General features: G+C 42.0%; 1 protein-coding gene across 50 annotated transcripts in view; it reads left to right on the top strand.

Moving 5' to 3' along the window:
• The window catches only part of ABI3BP (ABI family member 3 binding protein), a 433,553-nt gene that overhangs the window by 364,403 nt on the left and 51,007 nt on the right, over positions 1 to 18,143 (top strand). For all 50 annotated transcript variants that reach the window (XM_033942670.1, XM_033942663.1, XM_033942658.1 and 47 more), the window contains 2 exons: positions 531 to 740; positions 9,842 to 9,950. In XM_033942670.1, the coding sequence (XP_033798561.1) occupies positions 531 to 740; positions 9,842 to 9,950 (319 nt within the window). The remainder of the gene's footprint in view (positions 1 to 530; positions 741 to 9,841; positions 9,951 to 18,143) is intronic.

Raw genomic sequence — 18,143 nt, forward strand, 5'->3', positions numbered from 1 at the left:
ATATGGAATTTTGGTTCTTTTGCTAATATATTACAGATGTTTATTAATTGGTGGAATGGATTGTTGGTATTTATTGAGCTTGTCTTATGTTTTGTTCTGTAATCTGCTGTTGATAGAGGAGTTTTATTTGCTAATTTCATTTATTTTAAGTTGTCACATTGTGCTTACTATTTATTCTGTACCCAATTTTAAGTATTGATTTAGATGGACGAGTTAAGCAAAATAAATAAGTAAAAACATTTTAAATTGGGTTTTTTTTAAAATGGGACCACTATATAGAGCTTATCCCTCTTTAGAATAAGCCTTCTTCTACAATTGTGAGTAAATCTTGATTTAACATTTGATAAACTATAAACCAGGTGCTCTTTTCATTAAGCAAATGTAATATAAAGCCAAAGAGGCCTGAAAATATTTTCTTTATCCTCAGCCAGAATTTTACAGGAAAATTCTCTGTTCTGGATGCTTACCTTAAGATATAAAAATAACTCAAGGGGTTTCCTAACAGTCCTGTGATCTTGGTTTTCTTCTAGGTTCTCATGTTAAATATATTAGAAAAGATGACCATGTACCATGCTCCATTACTGAATCAATCAAGCACTTCCCAGTTGAGGAGGCAAGCAACCAGGACATCACTAGTGCTCCACAGAATCCGCCTTCCAATCTTACCATTGTGACAGTCGAAGGCTGCCCGTCCTTTGTCATACTGGACTGGGAACAACCGGACAATGACACAGTCACTGGTCAGTTCTGCCTATTACTGCATTTCTTGTGGGAGACACACTTAGCTCCAGTTCCTGAGGTTAATCTGAGTCTACCTTGGGACTTTCAAAGCTTTCTTTGTGTTGAGAAATTCCCAGAATTATTTGAGACAGGAGTTGAAAACCCAAGACAAACTTGCTCATTCCATATGATTTGGAGCCAAGGGCACAAACAGTCATAGCAACAAAATGTATAATTTTACCCTATTTGTTTGTCCTAGGTACAAAAAAATAGTACCTACATAGATGAACAGATAGATAGATATCATGTGAACCACTTTGATTGTACCACAGAAAGGCGTTATGCATATCAAATCCACATCCCTTTACTGTTTATGGGATGACCATGTGACAGATCCTCAGGTTTGTTCACAGAGAGTTTTTTTATGCAGGGTCACATGAAATTGAGGCCTACAGTATATAACAGGGAAAATTGCTAGTGGGCCCATGCTCAAAAAATTTGTGGTAGAGGAAATTCTACTGCAAATCAGCGCGGCATGCTCAGAATAATGATCATGCAAATTCATGCTATCTTAAAATTGCAGCAGTATTTTACTGATCATTATTCTACTCTATTTTCCTGTCAGTGCCTGAGCTCTGATTAGCTCAGGAACTGACAGGAAAGCCGACAGTTAAAAAACAAAAATCAAACCCATCAGATGATCCCCATCCCGCCGTTCCTTCCTTCAAAACTATGCTCCTAGTGATCCAGTGAACCTCATTCCCAAAAACCCTACCAGGTGATCCAATGGGGACCACCCCCTCAAGGGAGGGAGGGAGGCAGGCCTGACCCAAACCCGAAACTCCCAAGGCAGGGCCTAAATCCAACACTCCCCAGACAGGACCTGAACATATTCCCAACCCTAAACCAAAGCAGGACCAGGATCCAAACCACCCTCACCCCGGAAGGCCAGAGACCTCTCTGGTGGCTGAGGAGCCTACACCTTGCCCCTGATGTACCTTGAAAAATAAGGGAGAAGGGAGTAGGCATCCTTCCATCCTTCCTCTGGGGTGTCATCATTAAATTGGCAGTGCCCTGTCCTTCCTGGTGCATTATTTGGTAGTTAGCCCCACCCAGGGCATCCCAGAATGCACTAGGTGAGACAAGGCACCACTATATTAATGACAGTGCCTCAGAGGGAAGAAGGAAGGATGCCTACTTCCTCGTTCCCAGTCTCTCAAGGTACATCAGGGCCACAGGGTGGTCCCCTAGGCAACCAAGGGGTGTCTGGCCTGCTGGAGGGGTAGTTCAGGTCATGCCTTGGGGGGATATGTTCAGGTCTTGTCTGGGAAAAATGTGTTTGGGTCTTGAGGATGGTTTGCATCCTGCCTCGAGGAGGGGGATATGTTAGATCCTACCTTGAGGAGGTGTCTGGACCTGCCTCTGCCCCTGCCTCTCCCTTGTGAGTTGGAGGGGTTGGATCCTACCTCTGGAGGTCCCACTGGACCACCAGGGCTAGGATTTTTGAAAAGCCTGTTCGAGGAAAGGTGGATGGGTTGGTTGGATAAAATGGGTGTCATTAGACACACCTCTCAACCAACCCTTCTAATGCTGTTCTGGACTTGGCACTATTTTTATCAGTTGTAAATGCACTTGACAGCATTTTTTTTTTCTTGAGTATGTAGCGGGATTTTTAATGCATTGTGCAACAAACTAATGCTGACATTATTTGCCTGTAGTGCCAGCGTTAGGTTTTAAAAATCAGGGCATAGATTCAGCTTGCAAGGAGCAAGTAGTAAGGAGTCTGCATTTTGTAATCCAGTGTATTACACAGCAACTGCTCTAAAAGACAGATATATTTCTGCAATCCAGAAGCTACAGTACATTTTAGATCAAAAAGAACAGTTCACGCTTACTAATGCTTATAGGTCATCTCAGCAGTAGATTCACCAGATATCTCTGCACTTTGCTATAATTTAAGGAGCCGGATCTGATTGGAACTGATGGCACATCAAAGTTACAGAGGGCAGCTGTTTCCCCGACAAATTCTGCCTCTTTTGGTAGAAAGTAAATCAGTGCAACTCTGTTCCTCTCTGTGCTAGAAAATCTTAGACTCAGAAACCTAATAAATATGCATCGTACTGAAGAAATGGAAATTCGGCTCACTTTTATAGGGGAGATGTCGTCAGGCTGCGTTAGGGCACTAACCCACGTCATTTGCCCCTTAATGTGTGTTAATGCTCTGACACTGGGTGCAGTTCCCTAACACAATGTTAAACGAGTCACTCCAGTAACCTAGTAACGAGATACAAAACATACCAATTCATGTAAAGCAGCTCATTCCAAGTTTCCAAGTTTATTAAAATTTTGATAAAACGCAAATCAAGATTTCTAAGCGTTTAACAAATTGTATTAAAATAAGGGGGAAACACTGAACATATAAATACCGACTAAACAAGACATCACCAACATGAAACGATAGGAAAGTGGGGAGAACTACAATTTAAAAGTAAAGAAAACATAAAGGGTAAATAACAATAGGGAAGCAAAGGAATAAAGATTATTAGATAACCTTGGCTATTTCCAAGTCTATTCAGCAGTTGTAAGCATCTCGGAAGAGGTAGCTCTTTAGATTTCCCTTAAATTTGTCTAGATTTTTTTCCACTCTGATATAAAGTGGCAAGGAATTCCATATTATAGGGGCCGTAACTGCAGATGAAGTGGCTTCTTGAGGTGTGCTTCAGGCGCACACTGCAAGCTGCAGAAAAGCCTGTAAAATAACCTCAGCTAAAAGGACAGGTTATTTAACTGCCCAGGAGCATTGGGCTGCTAAGCCATGCCCCAATCCATTTTTGGCCATCTCTTCAAAGGGCCAGCTACATGTAAAACTGTGTACTCCCTCCCTTACAGAAAGCCCCTGTGGTGGCTATCCCTACTTGAAGAGCTCCCAAAGGTATGATCCTTTCCACCCAGAAGTGGTGGGTCAATAATGGCCCTCCAAAGCCTCCCCAACCCCCTGAAGGTTTCCCCCACCAGTACCTGAAAAATTCTCTGAAGTCTAATGTGTGGGCAGGTACCTGTGACCCCTAATGGTAATACCACAGCACTATTTTCTCTGGATCAATTTTCTATATAAGGGCTGCTTTCCATACTGATTGGTGCAGGTTGGCACTCCAGTGGTAAATTGCCACTTCATACCGCATCTTGTTAACTATCCCTCTTAATGTGCTCTTTAAGTTAACTTTTTTAACTGCCTTTGTGAATAAATTTTCATTTTTTCAAACAATCAGCCCTCAGCAAGCTTTAAAAATAAGAGTGTCACTCAAACATTACTTTATGTTGGCTTCTTTAGTGTATTTTACCACTGCCTTGGCCATGGTTAAAATGTAGAAAAATATTTTTTTTTTAAATATCTTGGAAGCCTTTTCTAGAAATTTTCCAGTTCATCTTATGTTGCCTTTGGGCACCAGATATGTTGAAGGAGAACGGTACAGAGTATTATTTGTTCCTTTTTTAAATCTTACACAGTCTTCATTTCCATTAATGCTTACCAGTGGGCAAACTTTCTAAATTAGTCTTGGCCTACATAAAGAAAACTTTTCCTGTAACATGGGCTTTTATGCACCCGCAAGATAATTCTATAAGAAATTGCCTAGTTGTAGGGGGGGAAATGGTGAGTAAATGGCAGTATTCTAGACATTTACGTGCATTAAGGACTAGGTTTAATAAATGATGCCCAAAGTTAGGTTTGGAGGAAAAAACTGCAAAACCAAAAGAAATCCTCACCAAGTATATATTAGGAAGTGGAACACAATGATGTAATGAGTAAAAATGTAAATAAGTGTATGTGAATAAATGTGAGTATGTGGATGTAGGGGAAGTAGAGTCAGTCACAAGTCTCCACCAATCTGAGAAACCCCCCTCCCCTTTTTTACAAAACTGTAACGTGGTTTGTAGTGCCGGCTGTGGCGGTAACAGCTCCTATGAATGTCAGAGCTGCTACTGCCGTGGCCATTTTTAAAAGCTGCGCTACAGTTTTGTAAAAGGGAGTTAAATTCCCAATGTCATTGTAAGTGGCTGATTAAAGTTAACGCATACCAAGAAATCTGCTATGTACTACAAATTTCAACTCTACAAGCATGCTAACAAAACGGGTTCCCTATTGGCTAGACTTGTTCATAAGGAACTAGGCTCTTGTAGGGTATTATGCCTTCGAAGTAAAACGGGGGATTTGATGCAGACTGATTTAGCTATTCATTCCTTTTTTGCCGAGATCTATGCTGCTCCGGAGATGCAGGGTCTAGCCAATACTCTCTATCTCTCTAATGTAGATCTTCCTGTCCTCTCTGAAACCCAATGGGGAGTTCTCAATTCCCTATTACTGAGGAGGAAGTCTATGCCAACATTGGTCTGAGTGCCCTTGGAAAATCGCCAGGTAGCGATGGCTTTTCCGCAGAATTTTATAAGATTCTCCAATTGGCTATAACCGGTTACCTCACTACAGTGTTCAATACCTTTTTGTCAGAGGGTATTCTACCAAACTCGCTGTGGGAAGCCCTGGTGGTGGTGCTGTTGAAGCCTGGGAAGAATCCCCTTTCAGTGGATTCATATCGATCCATCTCTTTGCTGGCCTTTGAGGCTAAGCCTTTTGCCAAGATCTTAGCTAATAGGATGGCCTGGGTGTTACCTCTACTCTTAGCGGATCTGCAGGTGGGCTTTGTTCATACTCAGTCAGTCTCGAAGAACCTCAGGAGGATTCTACTGTCCCTGGAGCAGGTACGGAGGGACTTGATGCCTTCTCTGCTCATACGTTTTGATGTAGAGAAGGCTTTCGATAGGGTTGATTGGACCTTTATGTGGACCAAGCTTATAGATTCTCAAGCGGTTTTCTATCAGTGATATGGGCGCTCTATTGTCTCCCACAAGCGCAAATCACGGTGAATGGGTGTGTGTCGGACTCCTTTGCAGTTTCTCATGGTGCTAGGCAGGGCTGCCCCTTTTCTCCTCTTCTTTTCGCACTCACATTGGATCCTCTGATTAGGGATATCTTGACTAATCCCAAGATTGAGAGGGTGGTTCATGGTTTGCAGATGACCTACTGGTGCTCATCACTCGCCCTAGCCGATCTTTGCCAGTTCTGTTGGAAACTCTTGCAGAGTTTCTCAGGTTTCAAATTGAATCTTGCTAAATCTGAATATTTGGGGAGATTTTGTGTCTAGGCAGTTAAGTCACTATGTGAAGTCCTTGCCTGCTTCTTCCTTATCATTGGACATAGCTCAAGTTTTGGATGACCTTTTCGATCCTTCTACTGAGGAGTCACTCTCTATTGCATATTTTCACCATCAGTTGGTGCAGCATCTCCCAGCTAAACCTGTTGCACCCATCCTTTCTCGCTGGGGAAGGGACTTAGCTATGGACATCCGAGAGGAGGACTTCTTTCAACTCTTGCGGCTTATTCCCTCATGGGTTGGTTCTGTTAAATTTCAGGAGTGCCAATATCATGTCCTATGTCATGCTTATGTCTCCCAGTATGGTCTTTTTTTGATAGGAAGCATTTCCTCTGATCTTTGTCGTCGGTGTCATCAAGCCTCAAATACCTTCATACATTCTTTGTGGACCTGTCCCCAGATTGTTCAATATTGGTGAGCTCTTTATCGGTACCTTGAGGGTATCCTCCAGCAATTGATTCAGCTTCATCCAGCAGGTGTTCTGGGGCAGGCTTCTCTCTTGGGGTAGAGAATGACACGGTGGCTGTTACCCACAGCTAGCCGCAGGTAACCCAAAAAGGTGGGGAAACCCGAAACCGTGGGGTAACCCGAAATGGTGGGGAAAAAGAAAGTGCTTTCCATGGGTACAGGAAGCAGGCCATCCACCACCCTGTGGAATAGTGAATGGCCTTGTCTCCGCAGCTAAGGAAGGGAACACGCACAGTCACCGATCATGCGCCTCTCCTTCCCAATCGCCGCCACATCTATCTCCCTCCCTCCTTCCTATCTACTGATCGCCACCGCATCTATCTCCCTCCCTTTACCTTCGTGGCGCGGTTTAATTTAATTTGTTCAAGCAAGCAGAGCCTGAAGTCACGTGCATCTGCAGAAGCTTCTCCTCTGCATGTGACTTCAGGCTCCGGCTGCTTGAACAAATTAAATTAAACTGCGCCATGAAGGTAAGTGGAAGGGAGATGCTCGGACCACACGAGGGATGCTGAAGGGGGATGGAAAGAAACAGATGCTGAAGGGGGGATGGAAAGGAACAGATGCTGAAGCAAGGGAAATGGGGAAGAGAGATGGGAGAAGACGCTGAAGGGAAATGGGGAAGAGACACTGAAAGGAAATGGGGAACAGAGAGTACGGAGAAGACGCTGAAGGGAAATGGGGAACAGAAGGGGTGGTGGAAAAGAACAGACACTAAAGGGGGTGGAGGAGGGATAGAAAGGAAGAGACACTGAAGGGAAATAGGGAAGAGAGAGAGGGGAGAAGATGCTGAAGGGAAATGGGGAATAGAGAGTGGGGAAAAGACACTGAAGGGAAATGGAGAAAAGACGCTGAAGGGAAATGGGGAACAGAGAGTGGGGAGAAGACGCTGAAGGGAAATGGGGAACAGAGAGTGGGGAGAAGATGCTGGAAGGGAAGAAGACAGAGATGCCAGACTATGGGAGGAGTGGAGGGAAGAAGATGGGTGCCAGACCAACTGGGGGGAGATGGAAGGGAGAGGCACAGTAACAGAGCAAATGGAAGAGGCAGAGAGAAGACAGACAATGGATGGAAGGAATTGAATGAGGAGAAGATGAGGAAAGCAGAAACCAGACAACAAAGGTAGAAAAAAAATTTCTATTTCTTTTCTTCTTTTTTTTTTTTTTTTTTTTTTTTTTAGGATAAAGTAGTATATTAGTTGTGTTGATAAAAATTTATAAACAAAGCCCTGCCAGCTGAACATCTCTTTATCTAGTTCAGCAGCTAGAACTTTGAATTATATAATGACAATTGAATAGAATATTGTTTCTTTGTATACTTTAAGAAAATAAGTTCAATATAAAACTATGAGGCTTGTGTGGATAGGATCAGATGGTTTGCGGGAATGGGACAGGGTGGGGACGGGGACCGAGCTCAGGGGGATGGGATGGGGATGGGGACCGAGCTCGCGGGGACGGGATGGGATGAGCTCATGGAATGGAGACGGGGACAAATTTTTTCCCATGTCATTCTCTAGTCAGGGGTAATTGGTAGTGTCCATATCAGGTTCTGTGGATGATGTCACCTACACATGAGGATATATGCCTACTGTCCCACTGGCATAGCAATTGTGCCAGTGTAAGTAAATGCTCCTTAGCTTTAAACACATTTTTGGACACTTGTTCGAGTATTCTATAAATAATAGGCTTGAAATAAGCACTAAAACCAGTACCTTTTGGTAGGCTGTTGTTACAGAAATGCCCTTGTGGTACAGAACATGACATAGGGCAGAATTTTCCTCATCAGCATATTATATTTCAAAGAATGCTAGCCTTTGGTAATGTAACCATACAACCAAAATAGCAATAAGAAAGTCATTAAATTTATTGGGGCTAATATTATAACCCTGGAAGGCAGCATGGCTTCCCTCCATGGTCAGCTATGAACTTGGATATTCAGTGCCAAAGCTGTAACTGGTCACAGGCATTGAATTTCTGGGTTTAGTTCAGCTGCCAAAGACAGCTGGCCAAACCAATATCCATCTGCTCTTTAGGCAGGTCTATCTGGCTCCTAGACTTAGCCGCCCACTCAATGACTGCCACTGTGTAGGTTACCTTCCGCCCTTTTACCCACTCCAGGGTTTAGGGATGTGAAATAACATAACATAACATCATACATATAAACCGTAAGTTCAAAGCAGTGAACAAAAGATTAAAAATAACATAACATAAGGATGATTTAAATTAGTTTGCTAAATATTTGAAAAAAGATGAGTTTTCAATTGAATTCTAAAGTGCTTGTAAGAGCAAGCACTATGCAACAGTGGCCTAAATTCCCTGTCATAGAAAGCAGCCTGAAATGCTACTGTATTATTCCAAGGATTTCTTGCTCTTACAACCTTGAGCAGCCGGAAAATTAAACAATGCATGCAATTCTCTCCTATGTTTATAGAATGCTATGAGAAATCTATCGGTCCTATAGTTTGGAGCAATACCATACGCAACTTTGTAACAAAGACAGCCCAGCTTAAACAAAACACACGCTTCCACTGTATGCCAATGCAACTCACGGTAAAAAGGAGTCACTTGATCATATTTCTTTAGACCATATATTATTTTGACCCCCGTATTTTGAATCAGTCTAAGCCTAGCCCTCTCTTTCTTGGTACATGTCAAATAGACACTGTTGCATTACTCGAGAAGACTTAGAAGTAACGACTGAACAAAAAGTTGAAAGGCCAGAATCTCAAAATATGATTTTATGGTACGCAGCTTCCACAATGTGTAATAATCCTTTTGCACTGCAGCATCTACTTGCTTTTTCATGGTCAAGTGTTAATCTATAGCAACTCCCAATATTTTAACGTTGGCTTGATCTCTGCTTAGTAGATGGAGAAGAAGTAATTACAGATGTGCATGGAGTAATCATTCCTTATGTTTTTTTGTTTATTTATAGTTTATTTTTTTATGTCATTTCTGCGTTTTAGTGCATGCAAAATTTCAAAAAAGGAAAGGAAGTACAGGAATAAGAAACAACAGAATCCATTAACGGGCAAGCTGTTGTTTTGAGGAATTTAGTCACTGCTGCTGTTCTAAAGAGAAAAATGTACTAGTACCTTTACTAAGATCTGGTCTCATACCCAATTACCTTGTGGATTCTTTTGTATATGCTGATTTAAAGCATTACAGACATTCAAACGTTCTTTTTACTTTTCCATCTGTTAAAGGATGCGAATTTTTAAAAATATCTTTTGTCTTATCAGGCAACATTACAGGATAAGGATTTAAATTCCCTAGTTGTGACTTCTAGTACTTATCAACAATGTAGGTAAATTTTTAGGTAATTGAAGTATCTTATCTTATTATAATTCAATCTTCTTTTGTAAACCACATAGAACTTAACGATTTTGCAGAACAGAAGTAAGTTTTTATGTTATGTTATGTAAGATGATATATTTTCAACTTTTCCAGAATACGAAGTAATATCCAAAGAAAACGGAGGACCTACAGGACATGATCAGTCCATATTAACTACAAATCAGACACATTCAACAGTAGAAAACCTAAAACCCGATACAAGGTAAAGTGTATGACAAGTTACAAGATCTTTATGTCTGCTGTTCATTGAGTTCTCATCCATATTTTATTTTTAAATCTGTTCACATAAATAAAGGTGTAGCAGGTACCAAATCCCCAAGCACTTAACCATTTTATTCAGGGGCTGTCTCCAAATGGGTTGGTTTTGTACATATATCACACAAAATATTATAAACAAGTAATGAACAAACAGGCATAGCAAAAATAATAAATATTACTCAGCCAATAGAGGGAGAACATACGAGAGTATGTGGATTTACAAAGAAAGGGGGGAAAAAAGCCTCAAATTCAAATGCAAAACTTCACAGCAACAGTCACATATAGTGCAATGAGCTGCTGACAATTATATCATAGGCATAAAAAAACTCCACCATCAAAAAAGCCACATAGAGAAAGTGGAGAGGGACAGATTCTTCCAACTTTCGAAAACTACAAGAACGAGAGGGCATTTGGAAAAGCTGAAAGGGGACAGATTCAAAACCAATTCTAGGAAGTTTTTCTTCACCAGTGGGTGGTGGACACATGGAATGAGCTTCCTGAGGGCGTGATAGGACAGAGTACGGTATTAGGGTTTAAGAAGGAATTGGATAATTTTCTGAAGGAAAAGGGGATAGAGGTGTTGGGCCACCACACGAGCGGACTGCTGGGCACGATGGACCTCTGGTCTGACCCAGCAGAGGCACTTTTTATGTTCTTATGTTCTAACTCAAAATGGGGCAACCCACTATTATGCACATCAGTGAAAAAGAAAAAAAAGGAAAACTTACCTTCAAACTTCCACTCCACTGCTGATTTCTCAAACTCAATCCAACTCTGACTTCTCAAAAACAGCCCCACTTAAATCTTTGGCATAGATTCATACAACATCCAGCGTCCAGCTTAACATCATCTGTCTAATATCATCAGCAAAGTCCCAACAAGGCACCTTGTTTTGCCAGCTGACTTGGCTGCATCAGACGAATCACAAATCTATCTGTGCACTGACAGCTCACAACATGTCCACCAAGAATACAGATGCCAGTAAAACTCACTTCTGGGCATTATTTCTTCCGGTTGAAAAAAACTTGGCTGTGCAAAAAAACACATACCATTCAATCTTTTGATTCAAGCCCTTCAGCCAAATAGTATCCAATAAAAAATATCAATTTCTGCTCAAGCTGATGTTCCCACTTCTTCAATTCTCCCTCCTTAGGGAGAATGGGATACAGTCCAGATCTGTGCAACTAAAATCTCTAAAAGAATGGTTAGTACTAATACAATGGCATGTTAAAGCATCTACATTATGTTCACTATTGTACCAATGTTCAAAGAGACATGTCTTAAGAGGTCTAGAAGTTATGTCCCACATAACACAGTTGGCAAGGGCATGGAAACACGTAGATGACATTCATAGAAACACATGTTCGTCTCCCAACACACCTCATTTCCCTCAACCATAACATCACAAGCAATGCACCATCCACGCTGAAAATACCCTCCCATTTTCCTTTATAGTCCAGATATCAGATTTACAAAAAATGTATATTTCAATTCCTACTCTATGCCATAACATGGTCAGTCTCTTGAAAACAAAGACTCATTTGAAGCATGTTCCAGAGGCGCTTGATCTTTCTTCCTAACAAACAAGAAATACCTCAAAATCACAGCACACGAGGTATCACTGTCTTTTCCCATCCTTTAGCTCTGTAATCCAAAAGCTGCTCCTGAGGGTTACAAAACGCCCTCTTTAATGCCTTCGATACCACTGTCTCCGGATGTCCTCTCTTCACAAATTTAGCTCTCAGTTTCTGAGCTTGAATAGTGAGCTCTTCACTAGAATCACACACACATCAATACCAGGGAGACTATTCTTCAAAGGACTAAGATGCATACTTGAATATCCAAGTAGCATATTCTGAACTGTAGGCTTTGAATAAATAATAGTGTGAAATGTTTGTTGCGTATGATTTTCACATCTACAAAAGATATTTACATTCCATTGAAAAGTTGGATGGCAACCAATTAGATAATTTACAAAGCATCTCCCGGACGCTACCCCACAAAACAAATATATAGTCAATAAAATGGCACCAGAGACCAACATGCTCAAAATGGGCTGCAGAATAAACTCATTGGGGCCTATAATCAAAAGACATAGATGTCAAAAAAGCATCCTAAATCAGCACTTTGATGTCTTAATAGCCAGGCCGTCCAAGTGCCGATAATCAAAACTGTCTTTCTATATGTCTAGCGTGGTGTTCCAGCCTCTGTACGTTCAGAGCACAAGATGGGCATGGTGGAGACATGTAATGGGCAGGCTTTGGGCAGTCTCAAGGGCAGGTTAGACATGGATGTCTTGCTGCGATGATCAAACATTTTGCAAGACATCCTGGACAGAACTTATACGTTTGGAACTAGACTTTTTTTTGAAGGGTATAAGTGCCACAAAGGTGCCCAAACCGACCAGATGACCACTGCATGCATCAAGGTAAGATACCCCCACACTCCCCCAGTGCTCACGGACCCTCCCACAAACATCAGAATACAAACGTATATACCTGTCTCCAGAACATCAGCACCTGGTATAAAAAAGCCTAGTAGAGCTCCACACAGGTGTCTTAAGTAGCCTGGTAGATGGGCTAGTGAACCATAGAGAGGAGTAGCAAGTCCCATAAGCCACTCTAACTACTACATTCATGGTGGAAAATGTGAGCCCTCTCCCCCCAAACTCTACTCTACTGCCATATAGATGCCACCTGCAGCCATAAGGGAGGTTGTAGACAATTGGGTATAGTGGGTTTTGGTGGACTTATCATAACCTATAAGGGAGTTCTGGTGAGATATTTATCTAACCATTAAAAACCCCTAAAGGACTTTGTGGCCAATAAGGTCCAAAATATATGAAAAAACAAAATTGGTCCACAATCTATATTCAAATTCAAATATAATTTTGAATATAGTTTGAGATATTTATCTGGCACCCTTTATGTGAAGTTCACAGCAGTGCACTCTAAGGTGCCCCACTGCACTGTTGCCATGTCTAGGTGGCCAGTCCATTACAGGACTGGCCCCTCCTACGTCCAAATGGTCTTATTCAGAGTTTTTGAGACTTGGATGAAATTTTGGTCGAAAATGTGGTATAAAGACAGATGTCCTGGAATTATTTTTTTTTTAAATAATTTGTAGACGTATGGTAGTTTACCTTTTGAAAATAAGCATTTTCTTACTGCCGACTGGATGTCTAGCACCATACATCCAAATCGGACTTAGATGTATGTTTGTGTTTCAAAAGAGGCCAGAAACAAATTCGCTATGGGAGGTGTAAGTGAAGCCCCCATTGCCACACCTGACTTTTGCTGTAAAACATTTTTGTCAAAAAGAAAATAATTTCTCTCCGTACCAATGAAGTAAGGGATACCAAAAAATCTGTAGGAACAAGGTGAGGGTGACTTCTGGTGTCCGGTGCCCTCTTAATTACTTGCTAAGCTTCACTCCGAGGTATGCACATATATAAAAAATGTACATCCATAGTTACTAATAATGTGGTAAAAAAAAAAAAAATCCCTGAGCTTTAAATGTCAAACAGTTCACAAAGTATGTTGCGTCTTGTATAAATGAAGGAATGTCCTTCAATAATGGTTTCAAAAATATTACCACGAATTTGCATACTCTCCCTATGAATTTTAAGTAAAAAATAGATTATTGGAACTTTATAATGTTGAAACGTTAAATATTTGTAATCAGCATTCATCAAAAAACACATTTTTTTACTATCATTCACAATATTCAAAACAGTAGCAAAAATATCTTCTGATAGATCGATCCAGCACTAATTCTTCATAAACCACTGTGTTCAATAACTGAGAATAAGCTTTTTGAAGATACTTCTCCTTATTCAAAATGACTATTGCTTCACCCTTATCAGCTTTCCGAATTACTATAGTGGGGTCTTGCTTTAAATCTTGCAACATCTGCCATTCTAAAGAAGATAAAATATTCATCATTTTATACCCCACAGACTCCAATTTCTTCAATTCAGCATACACCAAGGATTTAAATCCAGACAACATAGGATCCATAGCACCCTGCAGAACCCAACTGCTTTTATTCCCAATGACAGAACGAACATATATACTCTCAGTGGTAGAAAAATACATCTTCAACTGCAACACTTGAAAAAACTTACTTAGTAGAGAAGATTCCACAGAAGACTCTTGAGGACAGATTGATCACTCTACAGCAGCCATCCAATGGGATCAGGTGGTTGGACCTCCTAAGTTGACTTGCCACCCAAACTTCCTTCTGTTGCCTCTCCGGGGCTGACCCCTTATTCCTAAAAAAAGCACTTGCATTTCTTGTCTTGATACCATCTCTCCTCCACTGGCTGATGACTCAGAGGTAGTAAACCCCCACAGTAGATCATATGACCACATTTTTTTCCATTTGCATCCATCTATAGACATATCCTTCACTATAATTCTTTTCATCCCTTTGGAATTTTTTAAACTTCTTCAATCTCAGATCTTCCTTAAATTTGTCAACTTTTGTTTGTATGTTTATTTCTCACCTGCCCTTATCCAGGGCGAGTTACATATTAATATACAAAATAAAACATTTACATTTGTCGTACAAAACACTTCAAGGACACACTATAACAAATTACATACTTACATATCAAATCAAATTACCTATAACATATACGTCGCAACAATGAATAACATTTAAGGCCAAAACTGGCCAAACCCACACATATATCAAAATATAAAATTCCATAAGTCATACACGATGCCTGAATAACAGACATCATTAAACCAAATAAACCAAATAAGAATGCCTCTGTGACCAGCACTAAACAGTTAATTGAAGAACCTAAAATTGCTGTTGAAAATCCACCTCACATTTTAACTCTTCCAAAAGGAACTCAATCTGTTAAGTTTTAATCTTAACTTTCTCCTGTGTGGTCTGAATGAGGAGCATCAAATCCAATGAACATTGATTCAAGATGCTATTCCATTGCTCAATAAACTGTTTATCCACAGTAAATAAACATGGCTCTTTTTTCATATGCAAGCCTCCAGGTATAATTCCTTTATTGCAAGTCTACTAGAGCAGCACTGTGTATTTCAATCTGTGATGTGTACTTCAACATACTGTATCTAATAATTCCATCCATTTAGGATTCTTAAGCACAGCTCCCAGAGATGTAGCCAAAGAAGGAGCTTGCAGAATGGATTCCCTTTGATCCCCTGAGAACCGGAATCCACTATTCCACCCCTGGGTCATGTTGCAATATTTGCTTTGTATCATACAAAATATTGTAAACAAGTAACAATCAGACATAGCGAAAATACAAAATATTACTCAGCCATTAGAAGGAGAACGCACCAGTGTATGTAGATTTACAAACAACAGAGAGAAAAAAAGCATAAACAAGAAACTCATATCCACCCATTCCCCCCCTTTCAGCATTTTATAGACCTCTATCATACAGTATCTCCCTCATAATGCACTAGAAACCACATCAAGCTGCAGGATTGGCTATGGAGTTCATTTTTCAAAGATGAATCCAACTGGAATAAATTTGTAGACATGGAAAGTAGAAGAGATTTTCAGTCAGTAGAGCCAGTGGTGTATCAAGGGTGGTGGAGGCGGGCCTTCCCAGGTGTAGATCATAAGGGGGTGCAATCTCCAGGCTGCTGGCATCATCCTGCCTCTGTGGAGCCTGGAAGCAGAGGGAAAGCTTTCAAGGCCACCGAAGGCAGTGTGTTCAGCTGACTGATGCTGCCAGCAGCCCGAAGATTGCAAGCAGCAGCCTGCAGGGAGGAGAAAAGAGAGAGAGAGGTACCAATCCCACAGGGGGAGGGGAGAGAGAGAAATTCTGCACTTGAGGGACAGTTAAGGGAGGAAACTACCAAATTGGGGGGGGGAGGGGAGGGGGGAGAAGAAAGACCATGGAAGGGAAGAAAAAAGAGAGGAGAGGAGATATTGGCACGGCATGAATCTGGACGCAGAAAGTGTACCAAGCAGTTCTGTTCCCTACCAGCTCTTCAACAAGTATGGTATCAATTGGTACTGGTTGTGGAGGATGCCTGAGCCCCTAGGTCCCTAAGAATCTCAGTGGCTATATGAATGACCCTCAGTGGCTATATGACCTCAGAGGTGGAGAGCAGGGCGCTGGGATGCTTAAGTGTGAAAATAGATACTTCAGTGGAGCAGAAGGCAAACCCTACCACTGAGCAGATTTAGGCTTTTTGCCAGGCCTGCTCAATGGTTAATATACCTTTAGGTCTCTCCATGGAAAATCTGGCACTTGAGAGAGATGCACTAAGTATGTTGGCCAGTGGTGGCTTCCATTATTTCTTCCTCGGAGTTGCAGCTGGGTATAATCAAAAGCAATTTCCCAGTCAGGTTATGTCCAATTCTACACATTTGCCTTTTAATCTAATATAATAAAATGCTAGGCAGCGCATGCGCACTAAAAAAATCGTGTTCCCTGATCCGTCGCGAAAACACGATTACGGATGCGCGTGTTTTACGTCACCACTTGCTCGCGGTGGCTTTCAAATAAATAAAAAAATTACACAGCTGCGGCAGCCTTCCTCACCCCCGCCTCTCACTGTGAATGGTACCGGCTCCTCTCTCAAACTGCACCAGGATCGAGAGAGGAGCTGCAGCGCCGGCTTTCAACTTAAAACAAAACAAAAAAAAAACCCCAACTGGAGATCGCCGCTCTCACCCGGCTCCCACAGTGCAAACCCCCCCCCCCCCCAACTTGAGATCGCCGCTCTCACCCGGCTCCCACTGTGCAAACCCCCCCCCCAACTGGAGATCGACGCTCTCACCCGGCTCCCACTGTGCAAACCCCCCCCCCCAACTGGAGATCGACGCTCTCACCCAGCTCCCACTGTGCAAACCCTCCCCCCTCCCATGGGAGGATGCGCCACAGCAAAGTGCTGCACAGGTACTGGAGGGGGAGAGACATATCGCTTCTGCACCGGTACAAACATCTCTCCAGCGTTGGCAGCCGCTGCACGTTAAACAGGCTGCTTCGGGCTTTCTCCTGCAGTTGAGTCCCTCTGCCGTGTCACCGATGACTTCATCAATGATGCGACAGAGGGACTCAACTGCAGAAGAAAGCCGAAGCAGCCTGTTTAGCGTGCTGCGGCTGCCAATGCTGGAGGGAGGTTTGATATTAAAGTCATCTTGCTGGGAGGGTCGCAGAGTCAGCGGGGGTTGGACTGAGAGGGGAGAGAAGCGTCTGCCTTGGGTGCTTCAGGCAGCAGCAGCGTTTACAATTCGCTGTTGTTGCTGGCTTCAGGCCTTCCTCTCTGGCCGGTCCTGCCTACTTCCTGTTTTCATGAAGACAGGACCGGCCAGAGAGAAAGACCTGAAGCCAGCAACAGCAATGAATTGTGAATGCTGCTGCTGACCAATGAAGTAGTTAAATGAGGAAAGGGAGCAGAGGGGGAGAGAATGGCTTGGAGGGAAGGAGGAAGGTATGCCAGACCAAGGCAAAAGGAAGGAGGAGATGGAGAGAGGCCATATGGGAGAGAGAGAGAGAGATGGAAAGAGAAGAGAAGGCATTGAATGGAAGGGGTAACATAGAGGGTGAACAGTATTCTAGCACCCGTTAATGTAACGGGCTTAAAGACTAGTAAATCTATAAAAATGAATGAACACAACACATGTATTGTTACCAAACTGATGGAAATTAGAAATACATATGGCAACCCCTTAAGGAAAGAAAGAAACTCTGCCATAACATACAACTTGTTCAGACAGAGAATATGAAAGCTTTTCTTATGACATCTTCCTCCCAGCCCCAAGCAGCACGAGGAATAAATGGTAGATATGTATTTTTTTTATCACCTATACATGGGATTATGAATTGTGGCTGCAGGCCTGATTACCCAGAGTTAATGGTTAGATTTTGAGCCAAGCAACTAATGCCAGAAGAAAACTATATCAATGTCTTTGTCCCCAGGTCAACGGTATCCAAGTTTTCTTCTGTGTTTTCATTTCAGCTGATGTAATGACACAAAACAGTCCACACTAAGTGGAATGGGAGGGTGTAATGGCTTACTTTACAAAGCTGTCTGTTGTAAATTGAGAAGTGTTCTGGATCATGCTTGCTACGTTGACCATCAGTTCAGCCCACCTTTTCCAGTGTTTGTTTGATTAATTCTGGCAGTGCAGC

Source organism: Geotrypetes seraphini, chromosome 4 (assembly GCF_902459505.1).
Source record: "Geotrypetes seraphini chromosome 4, aGeoSer1.1, whole genome shotgun sequence".
Classification (NCBI taxonomy): Eukaryota; Metazoa; Chordata; class Amphibia; order Gymnophiona; family Dermophiidae; genus Geotrypetes; species Geotrypetes seraphini.